Source organism: Procambarus clarkii, chromosome 12 (genome assembly GCF_040958095.1).
Source record: "Procambarus clarkii isolate CNS0578487 chromosome 12, FALCON_Pclarkii_2.0, whole genome shotgun sequence".
Classification (NCBI taxonomy): Eukaryota; Metazoa; Arthropoda; class Malacostraca; order Decapoda; family Cambaridae; genus Procambarus; species Procambarus clarkii.
Window position 1 is genome coordinate 14,493,652 of NC_091161.1, and position 18,862 is coordinate 14,512,513.

Genomic DNA, 18,862 nt, shown 5'->3' on the forward strand with positions numbered 1-18,862 from the left:
ACAGCTTTATTTGCATCCAGTGTTGTCAACTGTTTCATTACATCCTCTGCTGTCACCTCTATATCTGATAGTCTTTCATCTTGGGTAATCTCTTCTAACAATGGGAGCTGCTCAGGCTCGGTAGTGAACACTCCATGGAATTTTGCATTCAGTACCTCGCAGATTTCCTTGTCGCTTTCTGTATATGCCCCTTCTGTTTTCCTCAGTCTTGTCACTTGGTCATTTACCGACATCTTCCTTCTTATATGGCTATGTAGTAATTTTGGTTGCTTTTTCGCTTTGACTGCAATATCGTTCTCATAATTTCTTTCCGACACTCGTCTTATGTTAATGTAATCATTCCTAGCTCTGTTACATCTAATCCTGTTGTCCTCTGTCCTTTGTCTTCTGTACTTCCTCCACTCCCTCCTGCTTCTCACCTTTGCTTCCTGACACTGTCTATTAAACCATGGGTTATTATATTCCCTCCTGCTTTTTGTCTTTATTGTTGGAATAAATCTATCTTCAGCCTCCTTGCATTTCAATATGACTTGGGTCATCATACCTTGCACTGTTTTTCCTCTAAGTTCTTCCTCCCACTGCACTTCTCCCAGGTAGTCCCTTATCCTTCTGTAGTCCCCTTTTCTGTAATCAAGTCTCCTTTCCCGGACCTCTTGTCCTTTGGTCACAATTTTAAGCTCCATCATGTAGTCAAAGGCTAGGACACAATGGTCACTAGCTCCTAGTGGTATTTCATGTTCCAACTGCTCGATGTCTTCTACATTCTGAGTGATAATGAGATCTAATAGGCTGGGCGTATCCCCTCCTCTTTCCCTAGTATCTTCTTTCACATGCTGTGTTAGGAAATTCCTGTCAATAACGTCTACCAGCTTCGCTCCCCAGGTCTCCTCCCCGCCATGGGGATTCCTCGTTTCCCAATCTATCTCTCCGTGATTTAGGTCCCCCATGACCAGCAGCTTCGCTCTCATTCTATGCGCTAAAGTTGCTGCCCTCTGCAGTTCATCCATACATGTCTTGTTGCTGTCCTCGTACTCCTGCCTGGGCCTTCTACTGTTTGGTGGGGGATTGTAGAGTATCAAGATTACAATCTTCTTCCCATCCACTGTCAGGGTTCCATGTATGAAGCTTGTGCTTTCATTGGTACCCGGATTTTCCAGCTCATCAAACTTCCATTTCCGCTTTATTAGTAGTGCCACTCCTCCTCCCTGTCTCTGTGTCCTTTCTTTTCTTATCACCTGGTACCCCTCTGGAAAGATTGCATCCGAGATCATGCGTGTGTGTGTGTGTGTGTGTGTGTGTGTGTGTGTGTGTGTGTGTGTGTGTGTGTGTGTGTGCGTGTGTGCGTGTGTGTGCGTGTGTGGGTGTGTGTGTGTGTGTGTGTGTGCGTGTGTGTGCGTGTGTGTTACCACCACTACCACCCACAGGATGGGTATTGGGTCCACTACCACCCACAGGATGGGTATGGGGGTCCACTACCACCCACAGGATGGATATGGGACCCACTACCACCCACAGGATGGGTATGGGGTCCACCACCACCCACAAGATGGATATGGGGCCCACTACCACCCACAGGATGGGTATGGGGGTCCACTACCACCCACAGGATGGGTATGGGGGTCCACTACCACCCACAGGATGGGTATGGGGTCCACTACCACCCTCAGGATGGGTATGGGGTCCACCACCACCCACAGGATGGGTATGGTGGTCCACTACCACCCACAGGATGGGTATGGGGTCCACTACCACCCACAGAATGATGGAATAGTGTCATTGTTGATATCTAGAATTAAGAAGATTATATTTAGTGAGTTATTAGATTATTAGGTGAAATTATTATCATTCTGATTTGCGTTTTCTGTTACAGGTGGTGATGGGAAGCTGAAGTGGTTAGGCAGTAGACGACCCGCTGCCTTAGTGGATGAGGAGGACGCCAGTAGGCCTATCACCATGGTGGAGAAGCAGGCCCTGGGCGGCCGTCTGGATATACCGGGTTGGAGTTCGAGGCACGAGGAGACGAGACAGCGATGTCACAGGTGTAGGACTAGTGAGGGTGTCGACCCCCGAGTGTGGCTACACCCGCGACACTCTCCCCCCACACCCCAGGGCCCTCAGGAGTACCCAGAGGGGGTCTGCGCTCCCTCCTGCTGTTCCATAGTGAGGAGTTACGGTGCGCAGGCGCAGGAAACTGTGTTGAGAGAGGGGGGTGAGTGCAGGACTACCATGGGAGTGTCCAGGCGGCCCCTGGCCGTGGGCGTGGTGCCCCTAGCCGTGGGCGTGCCCGTGGGCGTGGTGCCCCTGGAAGCGTCAAATCGTCACTGGCCAATTAGTCAAGGTATCTCCCACACTACTAAAATTAAGGCTTATAGTACCTACGAGCCTGATAGAGCCAGCCGGCTCAAGTGCTGGTCTCTACGACCGGCTCTGAAGGCCCTTCAGGGAGCCTGCTCCTGCCTGCTCCTGCTGCCTCTGCTGCTGCTCCTGCTGCTGACACCTGCTTCTGCCCAGGGTAAGTGTTCTGCTTTATTGTGGTTGTGTTATGACTTGGTTTCTCTCCCTTTCACACATGCGGAGGCTCAGGGCAGCCAGGAGCTGGAGCTCAACCTCCACAGCCACATTTAGGTACGTACACTCACATGATAACTAGGTATAAAGATATCAGTGGCCCACATACTCACACACACACACACACACACACACACACACACACAGAAAAGAAAGGACACAGAGACAGGGAGGAGGAGTGGCACTACTAATAAAGCGGAAATGGAAGTTTGATGAGCTGGAAAATCCGGGTACCAATGAAAGCACAAGCTTCATACATGGAACTCTGACAGTGGATGGGAAGAAGATTGTAATCTTGATACTCTACAATCCCCCACCAAACAGTAGAAGGCCCAGGCAGGAGTACGAGGACAGCAACAAGACATGTATGGATGAACTGCAGAGGGCAGCAACTTTAGCGCATAGAATGAGAGCGAAGCTGCTGGTCATGGGGGACCTAAATCACGGAGAGATAAATTGGGAAACGAGGAATCCCCATGGCGGGGAGGAGACCTGGGGAGCGAAGCTGGTAGACGTTATTGACAGGAATTTCCTAACACAGCATGTGAAAGAAGATACTAGGGAAAGAGGAGGGGATACGCCCAGCCTATTAGATCTCATTATCACTCAGAATGTAGAAGACATCGAGCAGTTGGAACATGAAATACCACTAGGAGCTAGTGACCATTGTGTCCTAGTCTTTGACTACATGATGGAGCTTAAAATTGTGACCAAAGGACAAGAGTTCCGGGAAAGGAGACTTGATTACAGAAAAGGGGACTACAGAAGGATAAGGGACTACCTGGGAGAAGTGCAGTGGGAGGAAGAACTTAGAGGAAAAACAGTGCAAGGTATGATGAACCAAGTCATATTGAAATGCAAGGAGGCTGAAGATAGATTTATTCCAACAATAAAGGAAAAAAGCAGGAGGGAATATAATAACCCATGGTTTAATAGACAGTGTCAGGAAGCAAAGGTGAGAAGCAGGAGGGAGTGGAGGAAGTACAGAAGACAAAGGACAGAGGACAACAGGGTTAGATGTAACAGAGCTAGGAATGATTACATTAACATAAGACGAGTGTCGGAAAGAAATTATGAGAACGATATTGCAGTCAAAGCGAAAAAGCAACCAAAATTACTACATAGCCATATAAGAAGGAAGATGTCGGTAAATGACCAAGTGACAAGACTGAGGAAAACAGAAGGGGCATATACAGAAAGTGACAAGGAAATCTGCGAGGTACTGAATGCAAAATTCCATGGAGTGTTCACAACCGAGCCTGAGCAGCTCCCATTGTTAGAAGAGATTACCCAAGATGAAAGACTATCGGATATAGAGGTGACAGCAGAGGATGTAATGAAACAGTTGACAACACTGGATGCAAATAAAGCTGTTGGACCAGACAAAGTATCACCGTGGATACTCAAAGAGGCAGCGCAGGCTCTCAGCGTGCCTCTGGCAATGATCTTTAATGAGTCACTTATGTCGGGAGAATTGCCCAGTTGCTGGAAGGAGGCAAATGTCGTACCGATTTTCAAAAAGGGTGATAGGGAGGAGGCACTTAACTACAGACCCGTATCACTGACAAGCATCCCCTGCAAAATACTTGAAAGAATAATTAGGCTAAGACTTGTTGAGCACCTGGAGAGCATTGGGTTTGTAAACAAGCACCAACATGGGTTCTGGACAGGGAAATCATGCCTAACAAACCTTTTAGAATTCTATGATAAAGTAACAAGGATAAGGCAGGACAGAGAAGGCTGGGCAGACTGCATATTTCTTGACTGCCAAAAGGCCTTTGATACGGTACCGCACATGAGACTGCTATACAAACTTGAGAGGCAGGCAGGAGTAAGCGGAAAGGCCCTAGTATGGGTGAAGAACTACCTAACAGGAAGGAGCCAGAGGGTAATGGTAAGGGGCGAAAAGTCGGACTGGCGAACAGTAACAAGTGGAGTACCTCAAGGATCGGTGCTGGGACCAATCCTCTTTCTAATTTACGTAAATGATATGTTTACAGGAGTGGAATCATACATGTCAATGTTTGCAGATGACGCAAAATTAATGAGAAGAGTTGTGACAGACGAGGATTGTAGGATCCTCCAAGAGGACTTAAACAGGCTGCAGAGATGGTCAGGGAAATGGCTACTGGAGTTTAACACCAGTAAATGTAAAGTTATGGAAATGGGATCAGGTGACAGGAGACCAAAGGGACAGTACACAATGAAGGGGAACAGCCTACCTGTAACGATTCGAGAAAGAGACCTGGGAGTGGATGTGACACCTAATCTAACTCCTGAGGCACATATAAATAGGATAACGACAGCAGCGTACTCTACACTGGCGAAAATTAGAACTTCATTCAGAAACCTAAATGAGGAAGCTTTTAGGGCGCTTTACACTGCCTACGTGAGACCCGTCTTAGAGTATGCCGCGCCATCATGGAGCCCCCACCTGAAGAAACACATAAAGAAACTGGAGAAGGTTCAGAGGTTTGCGACGAGGCTTGTCCCAGAGCTACGAGGGATGGGATATGAAGAGCGGCTGAAGGAACTGAACCTTACGACACTAGAGAAAAGAAGGGAGAGAGGAGATATGATAGGGACATATAAAATACTCAGGGGAATTGACAAAGTGGAAATAGATGAAATGTTCACACGTAATAATAACAGAACGAGGGGACATGGGTGGAAACTGGAAACTCAGATGAGTCACAGAGATGTTAGGAAGTTTTCTTTTAGCGTGAGAGTAGTAGAAAAATGGAATGCACTTGGGGAACAGGTTGTGGAAGCAAATACTATTCATACTTTTAAAACTAGGTATGATAGGGAAATGGGACAGGAGTCATTGCTGTAAACAACCGATAGCTAGAAAGGCGGGATCCAAGAGTCAATGCTCGATCCTGCAAGCACATATAGGTGAGTACATATAGGTGAGTACACACACACACACACACACACACACACACACACACACACACACACACACACACACACACACACACACACACACACACACTCACACACACACACACAAGGGGCACACGCAAAAGGGGACACAGGTGGAAACTGAGTGCCCAAATGAGCCACAGAGATATTAGAAAGAACTTTTTTAGTGTCAGAGTGGTTGACAAATGGAATGCATTAGGAAGTGATGTGGTGGAGGCTGACTCCATACACAGTTTCAAGTGTAGATATGATAGAGCCCAATAGGCTCAGGAACCTGTACACCAGTTGATTGACGGTTGAGAGGCGGGATCAAAGAGCCAGAGCTCAACCCCCGCAAGCACAACTAGGTGAGTACACACACACACACACACACACACACACACACACACACACACACACACACACACACACACACACACACACACACACACACACACACACACACACACACCAACCAATCACGAAGAGAACCTTTTTGGCCGTGTCTCTCAGACAATGTTAATATGAAGTTCATTTAAAACTTGTAAGCGCGAGTGACCAAGTCTGACAAAATCATTTGCCAGAGCGCGCACTCCATCAGTGCGACCATTGAGCATTCCTGGCTAGCCGCCCCTCACTGGCTTCAGTACCAATTATGCCGTAAACTAAACTCATGCTCTCATTCTCGCGGGTAGGTACATGCTCCGTGATGTTGGGTCATTCGTAGAAAAGTGGCCAGGGTCGCTACAAAGTTGGCGTGACTGTCAAATGACCTAACCTTGACTGTCTCACGTCAACACCTTGACAGGAAGCGCCATAATAACGACCTAACAACCACAAAATTAAACATCAAACTACAAATAGCAAAACCAAAGTATCTGGAGGAATTTAATAAAGAATCCGGAAATAAATTAGACCAAGTCTACACTGATGGGTCTGCTGCCCCCTACTAATGGCAGGACTGAACCAGCCCGCATTGTAATTACGAACAATGCCTTTCAAAGCGGACATGTAGATGAGAACGCAGCCCATTCAGCCCAATCACCGCTAACTGCCATTGTTATGTAAACAAGGTACCCAGAGATTAACACAAAAGCAGTGATCTTGCTCTGACGCAAAAGCCGCTTCATAAAAGCTCTAGGTCAAAAAAGTAACCAGTAGAGAGTCCCTGGAGTGGAGAGAGAACTGGACAAATGCAAAACCGGTCAGGGAAGTGGATCGAGTTGCTGTGGATTTCCTCCCACGGTCCTTATATTTTGCTCTAATGCTTCCTTTATCTCATTGGCTTTGTTAGATAGTCCATCTGCATTGGTATAGTGAGCTATTAAGGTTCTCTTGGTCCTTATCTCCTGTGTCAGGAGTGTGTGTGGGAAGGACTTGGTGTTGGGAAGTGGATATTAAATGTGTGTGTGTGTGTGTGGGTGTGGATGTGTGTGTGTGTAGTTACCTAAGTGTAGTTACAGGATGAGAGCTACGCTCGTGGTGTCCCGTCTTCCCAGCACTCTTTGTCATATAACGCTTTGAAACTACTGACGGTCTTGGCCTCCACCACCTTCTCACTTAACTTGTTCCAACCGTCTACCACTCTGTTTGGGAAGGTGAATTTTCTTATATTTCTTCGGCATCTGTGTTTAGCTAGTTTAAATCTATGACTTCTTGTTCTTGAAGTTCCAGGTCTCAGGAAATCTTCCCTGTCGATTTTATCAATTCCTGTTACTATTTTGTGTGTGTGTGTGTGTGTGTGTGTGTGTGTGTGTGTGTGTGTGTGTTTACTAGTTGTGTTTACTAGTTGTGTTTTTGCGGGGGTTGAGCTTTGCTCTTTCGGCCCGCCTCTCAACTGTCAATCAACTGTTTACTAACTACTTATTTTATTTTTTTTTTTCCACACCACACACACACACACCCTAGGAAGCAGCCCGTGACAGTTGACTAACTCCCAGGTACCTATTTAGTGCTAGGTAACAGGGGCACTTAGGGTGAAAGAAACTTTGCCCATTTGTTTCTGCCTCGTGCGGGAATCGAACCCGCGCCACAGAATTACGAGTCCTGCACGCTATCCACCAGGCTACGAGGCCCCCATGTGTGTGTGTGTGTGTGTGTGTGTGTGTGTGTGTGTGTGTGTGTGTGTGTGTGTGTGTGTGTGTGTGTGTGTGTGTGTGTGTGTGTGTGTGTGTGTACTCACCTATTTGTACTCAGCTATTTGTGCTTGCAGGATCGAGCATTGATTCTTGGATCCCGCCTTTCCAGCCATCGGTTGCTTACAGCAATGACTCCTGTACCATTCCCCTATTTGTGTGTGTGTGTGTGTGTGTGTGTGTGTGTGTGTGTGTGTGTGTGTGTGTGTGTGTGTGTGTGTGTGTGTGTGTGTGTGTGTGTGTGTGTCCGGTGACTGGCGTTGTTGTGACTGGTCTGGTCGGTTATGCTGCTCAACCGTCAGTCAAGTTTTCTTTGTTAAAATGTTGTGAAATTTTATGTTTTGGTTACGGGGCGACGGTTCGCGTGCTGCCATCTTCTTGAGGTCATCTTGAGATGATTTCGGGGCTTTTTAGTGTCCCCGCGGCCCGGTCCTTGACCAGGCCTCCACCCCCAGGAAGCAGCCCGTGACAGCTGACTAACACCCAGGTACCTATTTTACTGCTAGGTAACAGGGGGCATAGGGTGAAAGAAACTCTGCCCATTGTTTCTCTCCGGCGCCTGGGATCGAACCCAGGACCACAGGATCACAAGTCCAGCGTGCATTCCGCTCGGCCGACCGGCTCCCTAAGAAAATAATCTCTCGGTGATTGAATCTAAAAATCTTTGGTTTAAATCGATTATAATTCAGTATTGTCATATGTACAGAGAGGTGAAGTCAAGAGCGTTCTTTGCTAAAGAAATGAGTACATTAGCGCGCTTCTAACTCTTTGTGTCGAAGCACTACGGGTGTACAACACTCATGTACTGGTTAGAAACCTGGGGCCAGATTCACGAAAGCACTTACGAACCTGTCCATCTTTTCTCAATCTTTGGCGGCTTTGTTTACAATTATTAAACAGTTAATGAGCTCGGAAGCACCAGGAGGCTGTTTATAACAATAACAACAGTTGATTGGCAAGTTTTCACGCTTGTAAACTGTTTAATAAATGTAACCAAAGCCGCCAAAGATTGAGGAAAGATGTACACGTTCGTAAGTGCTTGCGTAAGTGCTTTCGTGAATCTGGTCCCTGTTCAGTACCTGTTCAGACGAGCATGGGGCTGTGGACCTCCACAGCCTCAAATCCTAGAAGAGGAGACGCCAGCAAATTTAATTTTAATAATAAACTGGAAACCAATAATTCATAACTTCACAGGAATATGCTGGGATGAACGCTAAAATAATGCCTACCCATAGCAGTGCCTCGATCGAAATTTGGACTTTGGACTTTAAAGTAGCCATAGACTACTCCCATGCACTCTGCGCCAGGTCTGGGGCCAGATTCACGAAGCAGTTACGCAAGCACTTACGAACCTGGGGCCAGATTCACTAAGCAGTTACGCAAGCACTTACGAACGTGTACATCTTTCCTCAATCTTTGACGGCTTTGGTTACATTTATTAAACAGTTTACAAGCAGGAAAACTTGCCAATCAACTGTTGTTATTGTTATAAACAGCCTCCTGGTGCTTCGGAGCTCACTAACTGTTTAATAATTGTAAACAAAGCCGTCAAAGATTGAGAAAAGATGTATAGGTTCGTAAGTGTTTGCGTAACTGCTTTGTGAATCTGGCCCCAGGTTCGTAAGTGCTTGCGTAACTGCTTTGTGAATCTGGCCCCAGGTTCGTAAGTGCTTGCGTAACTGCTTTGTGAATCTGGCCCCAGGTTCGTAAGTGCTTGCGTAACTGCTTTGTAAATCTGGCCCCAGGTTCGTAAATGCTTGCGTAACCGCTTTGTGAATCTGGCCCCAGGTTCGTAAGTGCTTGCGTAACTGCTTTGTGAATCTGGCCCCAGGTTCGTAAGTGCTTGCGTAACCGCTTTGTGAATCTGGCCCCAGGTTCGTAAATGCTTGCGTAACTGCTTTGTAAATCTGGCCCCAGGTTCGTAAGTGCTTGCGTAACTGCTTTGTAAATCTGGCCCCAGGTTCGTAAGTGCTTGCGTAACTGCTTTGTAAATCTGGCCCCAGGTTCGTAAATGCTTGCATAACTGCTTTGTGAATCTGGCCCCAGGTTCGGCTTGCGTAACTGCTTTGTAAATCTGGCCCCAGGTTCGTAAGTGCTTGCGTAACCGCTTTGTGAATCTGGGTCCTGGACACCTAAAATTCTATATTTCTGAAAAATTGCTTAAAATCACCATCACATGCCCCTGAATATTATTCGCATATGGAGCCTAGATAGTGGCATAATCCCCACACACTGAAACAGCGGGAATGACGCCACTATACAAAGGAGGTAGTAAAGCAGTTAGTGGGTAATATAGAAGAGTTGTTACATTCTTGTAGAGCCACTAGTACGCGTAGCGTTTCGGGCAAGTCCTTAATCCTATGGTCCCTGGAATACGATCCCCTGCCGCGAAGAATCCTTGTTACAACCAAGTACACATTTTACTGTTGAGTTAAACAGAGGCTACAGTTAAGGAATTGCGCCCAGTAAATCCTCCCCGGCCAGGATACGAACGCATGACAAAGCGCTCGCGGAACGCCAGGCGAGTGTCTTACCACTACACCACGGAGACTGTATAGACCAACAGCACTAATATCACACATCATAAATATCTTGGAAGAATTGTTGGGAGATGGCAAAGCACATATGGAGTCACAACCTCTATATAAACGGGTTCAGATCAGGGCACTCTTGCCTGTCACAGTTGCTGCACCGCTATGATATGGCCTTAAATGCCATGGAAGACAAGGAAGACGCTGATGTAATATATACAGACTTCGCAAAAGCTTTCGACAAATGTGACCAAGGTATCAAGATCAAGATAACCTCAAGAAGGTGTTATTGCGCACAAAATGCGCGCAAAAGGAATTACTGGCAAAATAGGGAGATGGATCTTCAACTTCCTAACAGAAGGCAGAGTGTAATAGTCAACACAGTCATATCCGGATCATCTACTGTGAAGAGCTCAGTCCCTCAAGGTACCGTGCTGGCTCAGTTCTTTGTCTCATCGTAATATCAGACACAGACAAGGATACAGACTACAGCACTGTATCATCTTCTTGAGATCTTGAGATGATTTCGGGGCTTTAGTGTCCCCGCGGCCCGGTCCTCGACCAGGTCTCCACCCCCAGGAAGCAGCCCGTGACAGCTGACTAACACCCAGGTACCTATTTTACTGCTAGGTAACAGGGGCATAGGGTGAAAGAAACTCTGCCCAATGTTTCTCGCCGGTGCCTGGGATCGAACCCAGGACCACAGGATCACAAGTCCAGCGTGCTGTCCGCTCGGCCGACCAGCTCCCAAGTGTTATCATTGACAGATGACACTTGAATCTTCACACGAGTAGACAACATAGAGGACACTCTAATCCTCCAATCAGATGTAAATCAGATCTTTCAATGGGCCACAGAAAACAACATGATATGTAGCGAAAATAAGTTCCAGCTCCTGCGCTGTTAAACGAAAAAACTAGATAAACGCCTTTAGAGAATACCTGATCAACCGGGCTGTGATTCACGCGTCGGCCTGTAAGCATCGCGGCGCCTAAAAGTCTGGTTGAACAGACCACCAATCAGGAGGCCTGGTCAGAAACCGGAGTATGACAGGTTCGTCCTGTTTTTATTATTATTATTATTTTCTACCACAGACGTGGCCAGACATTTACAATGCTAACCAGCATATATATACATTTTTCTACTGTCCTCCATGGACAGGGTGAGAGATGTGTTAAACATATAGTTCAGGGTTTTATTGAACAATCAACCACAGAAGGTGATTGTAGTGCTTTTAAAATGTTAATCTAACCTACATACATAAATTTACGTCTGGCCTACATAAAACAGTGTTCGAGGTATGTTTTTTACATAATGTCCATTTACAAAGGTGAAATGCTGAAAAAACACGTGATTTAATTAACGGAAATATTCACTAGGAAAATTACATGACAATTTAATGTTTGGTATTTCGCTACATTATCAAGAAAATACAGAATCTGGTGTTTCGCTACATTATCAAGAAAATACAGAATCTGGTGTTTCGCTACATTATCAAGAAAATACAGAATCTGGTGTTTCGCTACATTATCAAGAAAATACAGAATCTGGTGTTTCGCTACATTATCAAGAAAATACAGAATCTGGTGTTTCGCTACATTATCAAGAAAATACAGAATCTGGTGTTTCGCTACATTATCAAGAAAATACAGAATCTGGTGTTTCGCTACATTATCAAGAAAATACAGAATCTGGTGTTTCGCTACATTATCAAGAAAATACAGAATCTGGTGTTTCGCTACATTATCAAGAAAATACAGAATCTCATGTATTTCCTTGATATAACTGCTATAGGAACTAGTTAAGTACTTAACCACTGAAGGAGGGGATTAAGATGCTTTTACAAGCTCAGGTTATAGTCATGTTTTATATATTACATAACTGAGGCATTATATCAGTCACTCTTGGGTACAAGTCCAATATATCATCAAGTGTTCCAGTACTCATATAGTAACTACAGAGTTCAGCATACCTTAGCCCAGGAGGGCGAAAGTCAGTCAGTATGGGACATTCTACAATATAATGTTCAAGAGAGTGCATGTTTTCTCTTTCACAAAGTTGACACATTGTGTACTCGACACTTTCACAAAGTTGACACATTGTGTACTCAACACTTTCACAAAGTTGACACATTGTGTACTGGACACTTTCACAAAGTTGACACATTGTGTACTCGACACTTTCACAAAGTTGACACATTGTGTACTCGACACTTTCACAAAGTTGACACATTGTGTACTCGACACTTTCACAAAGTTGACACATTGTGTACTCGACACTTTCACAAAGTTGACACATTGTGTACTGGACACTTTCACAAAGTTGACACATTGTGTACTCGACACTTTCACAAAGTTGACACATTGTGTACTCGACACTTTCACAAAGTTGACACATTGTGTACTGGACACTTTCACAAAGTTGACACATTGTGTACTCGACACTTTCACAAAGTTGACACATTGTGTACTGGACACTTTCACAAAGTTGACACATTGTGTACTCGACACTTTCACAAAGTTGACACATTGTGTACTGGACACTTTCACAAAGTTGACACATTGTGTACTGGACACTTTCACAAAGTTGACACATTGTGTACTCGACACTTTCACAAAGTTGACACATTGTGTACTCGACATTTGGGTTTTGAGAAAGCTGCCAGATACGTCTATATCCCAGGCGTATTCTGGCCACTATAACATCACATTGCCGGGTTCTTGTTCTATTAGTCCCATATGTGAATGTCTCCTCACTATATCTATCATAATATTTAATGCTACAGCTTTCACGTCTTTGAGAATTTGTTAGGTCGGTGAGATCTTCATTAGATATTTGTTTAAGTATTCTCTTTGTCTGCTAATGAAACACCCATATTAATTTCCACTACGGGTTGTATACAGGCTGTCTTTGCAAGCATGGCAACAGTGTCATGCTTTGACATGCCAACTTGTAATTGTAGAAAAAGGAACTTGAATTTCAAATATGCTTTCTTTAGCAGCTAAAACTTTTATTCGAATATCATTGACGTAGCAGAAGCAGTAGTAGTAGTAGCAGGAGCAGCAGTAGCGTGGAGGCAGCCCCCAAGTGGAGCCTGGTGACCACAACACCACCCAGGGAGCGTGGAGGCAGCCCCCAAGTGGAGCCTGGTGACCACAACACCCAGGGAGCGTGGAGGCAGCCCCCAAGTGGAGCCTGGTGACCACAACAACACCCAGGGAGTGTGGAGGCAGCCCCCAAGTGGAGCCTGGTGACCACAACACCCAGGGAGCGTGGAGGCAGCCCCCAAGTGGAGCCTGGTGACCACAACAACACCCAGGGAGCGTGGAGGCAGCCCCCAAGTGGAGCCTGGTGACCACAACACCACCCAGGGAGTGTGGAGGCAGCCCCCAAGTGGAGCCTGGTGACCACAACAACACCCAGGGAGCGTGGAGGCAGCCCCCAAGTGGAGCCTGGTGACCACAACAACACCCAGGGAGCGTGCAGGCAGCCCCCAAGTGGAGCCTGGTGACCACAACACCCAGGGAGCGTGGAGGCAGCCCCCAAGTGGAGCCTAGTGACCACAACACCCAGGGAGCGTGGAGGCAGCCCCCAAGTGGAGCCTAGTGACCACAACACCCAGGGAGTGTGGAGGCAGCCCCCAAGTGGAGCCTAGTGACCACAACACCCAGGGAGCGTGGAGGCAGCCCCCAAGTGGAGCCTAGTGACCACAACACCCAGGGAGCGTGGAGGCAGCCCCCAAGTGGAGCCTAGTGACCACAACAACACCCAGGGAGCGTGGAGGCAGCCCCCAAGTGGAGCCTGGTGACCACAACACCCAGGGAGCGTGGAGGCAGCCCCCAAGTGGAGCCTGGTGACCACAACAACACCCAGGGAGCGTGCAGGCAGCCCCCAAGTGGAGCCTGGTGACCACAACACCACCCAGGGAGCGTGGAGGCAGCCCCCAAGTGGAGCCTGGTGACCACAACACCACCCAGGGAGCGTGGAGGCAGCCCCCAAGTGGAGCCTAGTGACCACAACACCACCCAGGGAGCGTGGAGGCAGCCCCCAAGTGGAGCCTGGTGACCACAACACCACCCAGGGAGCGTGGAGGCAGCCCCCAAGTGGAGCCTGGTGACCACAACACCACCCAGGGAGCGTGGAGGCAGCCCCCAAGTGGAGCCTGGTGACCACAACACCACCCAGGGAGCGTGGAGGCAGCCCCCAAGTGGAGCCTGGTGACCACAACACCACCCAGGGAGCGTGGAGGCAGCCCCCAAGTGGAGCCTGGTGACCACAACACCACCCAGGGAGCGTGGAGGCAGCCCCCAAGTGGAGCCTGGTGACCACAACACCACCCAGGGAGCGTGGAGGCAGCCCTCAAGTGGAGCCTGGTGACCACAACACCACCCAGGGAGCGTGCAGGAACACAGCACCAATATATGAGGTGCTGGTGAGAGCGTCAGGCAGCGACCCCCGCGTGAGACAGCATTGATCAGCTGACCAGTGTAAACAACAACACTGTCAACTGGTAATGGGCATGCCGCTGCATTTATGTTTGACTAGGCCAGCCAGCGTGTCCGCTCGCTCTCCTGCCCTCCTGCCCACCAGCCCTCCTGCCCGCTTGCCCGCCTGCCCACCAGCCCTCCTGCCCACCAGCCCTCCTGCCCGCTTGCCCGCCTGCCCACCAGCCCTCCTGCCCACCAGCCCTCCTGCCCACCTGCCCTCCTGCCCGCTTGCCCTCCTGCCCGCTTGCCCGCCTGCCCACCAGCCCTCCTGCCCACCAGCCCTCCTGCCCGCTTGCCCGCCTGCCCACCAGCCCTCCTGCCCGCTTGCCCTCCTGCCCTCCTGCCCGCTTGCCCTCCTGCCCGCTTGCCCTCCTGCCCACCTGCCCTCCTGCCCGCTTGCCCTCCTGCCCGCTTGCCCTCCTGCCCGCTTGCCCGCCTGCCCACCAGCCCTCCTGCCAGCCCTTCTGCCCTCTGCCTGCCTGGTTTTATGGTTCGGTTAGTAAGGGACACCTGAATGAGTTATGAAACGAAGGTTGAAAAAGGAACGTAAAGTCAGGAAAATGGAATGAAAGAGAAAAATAGAGACAACGAATGGAGGAAAGAGAAGAATAATAAAGAAAATAAGGGCGGGGAGTAAAGATGGGCCGTTAACGGTTGGTTGAAATTTAAATAACAAATGTGAAACATGGAGCGTGAAACACAAGCGTCCCCTTTCCCCTTTCCCACCACCGCCCTTCCCCTTCCCCCACCCTTCCCCTTCCCCCACCACCCTTCCCTTCCATCAATCATCCCTCCCCACCTACCCTCTCCTCTCCCGCGCCCACTTGCACACATGATCCCTGGGCGCCATTGGTGGGTTCTCGCGTGAGGGCGCTCACGTTCCCGCCAAAATGAGACAGCGACATGACCCAAGTCGCACGGAAACCTGCAGGACATGGAGAGTTATGTGTGGAGCACAGGACATGCAGAGTTATGTGTGGAGCACAGGACATGCAGAGTTATGTGTGGAGCACAAGACATGGAGAGTTATGTGTGGAGCACAGGACATGGAGAGTTATGTGTGGAGCACAGGACATGGAGAGTTATGTGTGGAGCACAGGACATGGAGAGTTATGTGTGGAGCACAAGACATGGAGAGTTATGTGTGGAGCACAGGACATGGAGAGTTATGTGTGGAGCACAGGACATGGAGAGTTATGTGTGGAGCACAAGACATGGAGAGTTATGTGTGGAGCACAGGACATGGAGAGTTATGTGTGGAGCACAAGACATGGAGAGTTATGTGTGGAGCACAAGACATGGAGAGTTATGTGTGGAGCACAGGACATGGAGAGTTATGTGTGGAGCACAAGACATGGAGAGTTATGTGTGGAGCACAAGACATGGAGAGTTATGTGTGGAGCACAAGACATGGAGAGTTATGTGTGGAGCACAGGACATGGAGAGTTATGTGTGGAGCACAGGACATGCAGAGTTATGTGTGGAGCACAAGACATGGAGAGTTATGTGTGGAGCACAGGACATGGAGAGTTATGTGTGGAGCACAGGACATGCAGAGTTATGTGTGGAGCACAAGACATGGAGAGTTATGTGTGGAGCACAGGACATGGAGAGTTATGTGTGGAGCACAGGACATGGAGAGTTATGTGTGGAGCACAGGACATGGAGAGTTATGTGTGGAGCACAGGACATGGAGAGTTATGTGTGGAGCACAAGACATGGAGAGTTATGTGTGGAGCACAGGACATGGAGAGTTATGTGTGGAGCACAAGACATGGAGAGTTATGTGTGGAGCACAAGACATGGAGAGTTATGTGTGGAGCACAAGACATGGAGAGTTATGTGTGGAGCATAAGACATGGAGAGTTATGTGTGGAGCACAAGACATGGAGAGTTATGTGTGGAGCACAAGACATGGAGAGTTATGTGTGGAGCACAGGACATGGAGAGTTATGTGTGGAGCACAAGACATGGAGAGTTATGTGTGGAGCACAGGACATGGAGAGTTATGTGTGGAGCACAAGACATGGAGAGTTATGTGTGGAGCACAGGACATGGAGAGTTATGTGTGGAGCACAAGACATGGAGAGTTATGTGTGGAGCACAGGACATGGAGAGTTATGTGTGGAGCACAAGACATGGAGAGTTATGTGTGGAGCACAGGACATGGAGAGTTATGTGTGGAGCACAAGACATGGAGAGTTATGTGTGGAGCACAAGACATGGAGAGTTATGTGTGGAGCACAAGACATGGAGAGTTAACAGTGGAATTAACAGTGACAAACAGACTTAAGCTTTACACAAAGGAAATTTTCCCTAATATGCTTTTCGAAATTTTAAAACGCAGTTGAAGTTCAAAGACAGATGAGGATACTGATCCCCGCGGCCCGGTCTCCGACCAGGCCTCCTGGCTACTGCATGGACTGATCAACCAGGCTGTTGGACGCGGCTGCTCGCAGCCTGACGTGTGAATCACAGCCTGAGGACCTGAGAAGCCGCCTGTAATGGCGGAACACAGTTAATTTACCAGGAGTTACAGGGTGGCGCAGCTTGTAATCAAGACTATTAATTGGACCATTCTTTTTTGACGGTACTGTGACTGGTCGTATTTGTTTGAACTTTCTGAGACACTCTGTCGTGCCTGTGGTGGGGAAGGGAACTATCAGGGGGAAAGCGCCAAGCCATCATGACTATATAGCACTGGGAAGGGGTCAGGATAAGGCTTTGGGATGGGACGGAGGGAAAGGAATGGTGCCCAACCGCTTGTGGACGGTCTCGGGGGATTGAACGCCGACCTGCATGACGCGAGACCGTCGCTCTACCGTCCACCCCAAAGAATAGGTAGGTGGGATGAAGAGGTTTCGTAGACTTTTCCTTGTTCACCACACCAAGGGACCGGTGGCAGAGTGGACAGCACGCTATACACGTAATCCTTGTGGTCCGGGGTTCGATCCCCGGCGGAGGCGGAAACAAATGAACAGAGTTTCTTTCACCCTGATGCCCGTGTTCACCTAGCAGTAAATAGGTACCTGGGAGTTAGACAGCTGTCACGGGCTGCTTCCTGGGGGTGGAGGCCTGGTCGAGGACCGGGCCGCGGGACACTAAAAAAAAAAAAACCCGAAATCATCTCAAGATAACCTCAAGATAGCAGTAAATAGGTACCTGGGAGTTAGACAGCTGTCACGGGCTGCTTCCAGGGCGTGTGGAGGTGTGTGTAACGTGTACAAGTTCTTACAAAGTTTGCGCCACAAAGTCTGCAACAGCAGTAAACTGTTACCTAGCAGTAAATAGGTACCTGGGAGTTAGTCAGCTGTCACGGGCTGCTTCCTGGGGGTGGAGGCCTGGTCGAGGACCGGGCCGCGGGGACACTAAAAAAAGCCCCGAAATCATCTCAAGATAACCTCAAGATAACAGTCACTGAACTGAGAGCAGCCATTGAACAAGAATGCTTTCAAATACCAAACGAGATGAATCTTGATGTTTGGGATTCCTTATTGCTTTGTGGTGTCGACGGCAGCGTCGTCCTGACTACAGGTGGCGCTGACAAGGGATTCCATATTGCTTTGTGGTGTCGACGGCAGCGTCGTCCTGACTACAGGTGGCGCTGACAAGGCAATTAATGTCTCTTGGATTCTATTACATTTTGAAAGTGAAATGTATTTTGATCAACAATGATATATATATATATATATATATATATATATATATATATATATATATATATATATATATATATATATATATATATATATATATATATATATATATATATATATATATACACGCAAGAGAAGTTATACAACCTTAGAACACTTTCCCACCAGGGGATTCGAACCCTAGCCAGCACAGAAGCCTTACAGCAACTGGCATAACTGGTACGCCTTTAACCCACTGCACCACAACTCAGACCCTTAAAGAGATGGTAATTTTGGAGTATTTAAATCCCCCAATGATCACCACCTCCCAATGGCTAGGGTTCGAATCTCCTGGTGGGAAAGTATTCTAAGGTTGTATAATCTCTCTTGCGTGTTTAGGCAAGTTGTGCATTAAGCATAGACACAGAGTTCTCCCATATTAACAGGAATTTGATGAAAGAACGTGAGTAGCCCCTCACTATGTTCTAGTTGTCCTTGGGAGGTGGTGATCTTTGGGGGATTTAAATACTCCGAAATTGCCATCTCTTTAAGGATCTGAGCTGTGGTGTAGTGGGTTAAAGGCGTACCAGTTATGCCAG

The 18,862-nt window shown here is 48.0% G+C and overlaps 1 protein-coding gene across 1 annotated transcript in view; it reads left to right on the forward strand.

The window, feature by feature from the left end:
* Positions 1–18,862, forward strand: part of LOC123772866 (protocadherin beta-7) — a 189,547-nt gene that overhangs the window by 75,242 nt on the left and 95,443 nt on the right. Inside the window, exon 2 of the mRNA XM_045766224.2 lies at positions 1,871–2,512. Within this exon, the coding sequence (XP_045622180.2) occupies positions 1,954–2,512 (559 nt within the window). The 5' untranslated portion in view covers positions 1,871–1,953. The remainder of the gene's footprint in view (positions 1–1,870; positions 2,513–18,862) is intronic.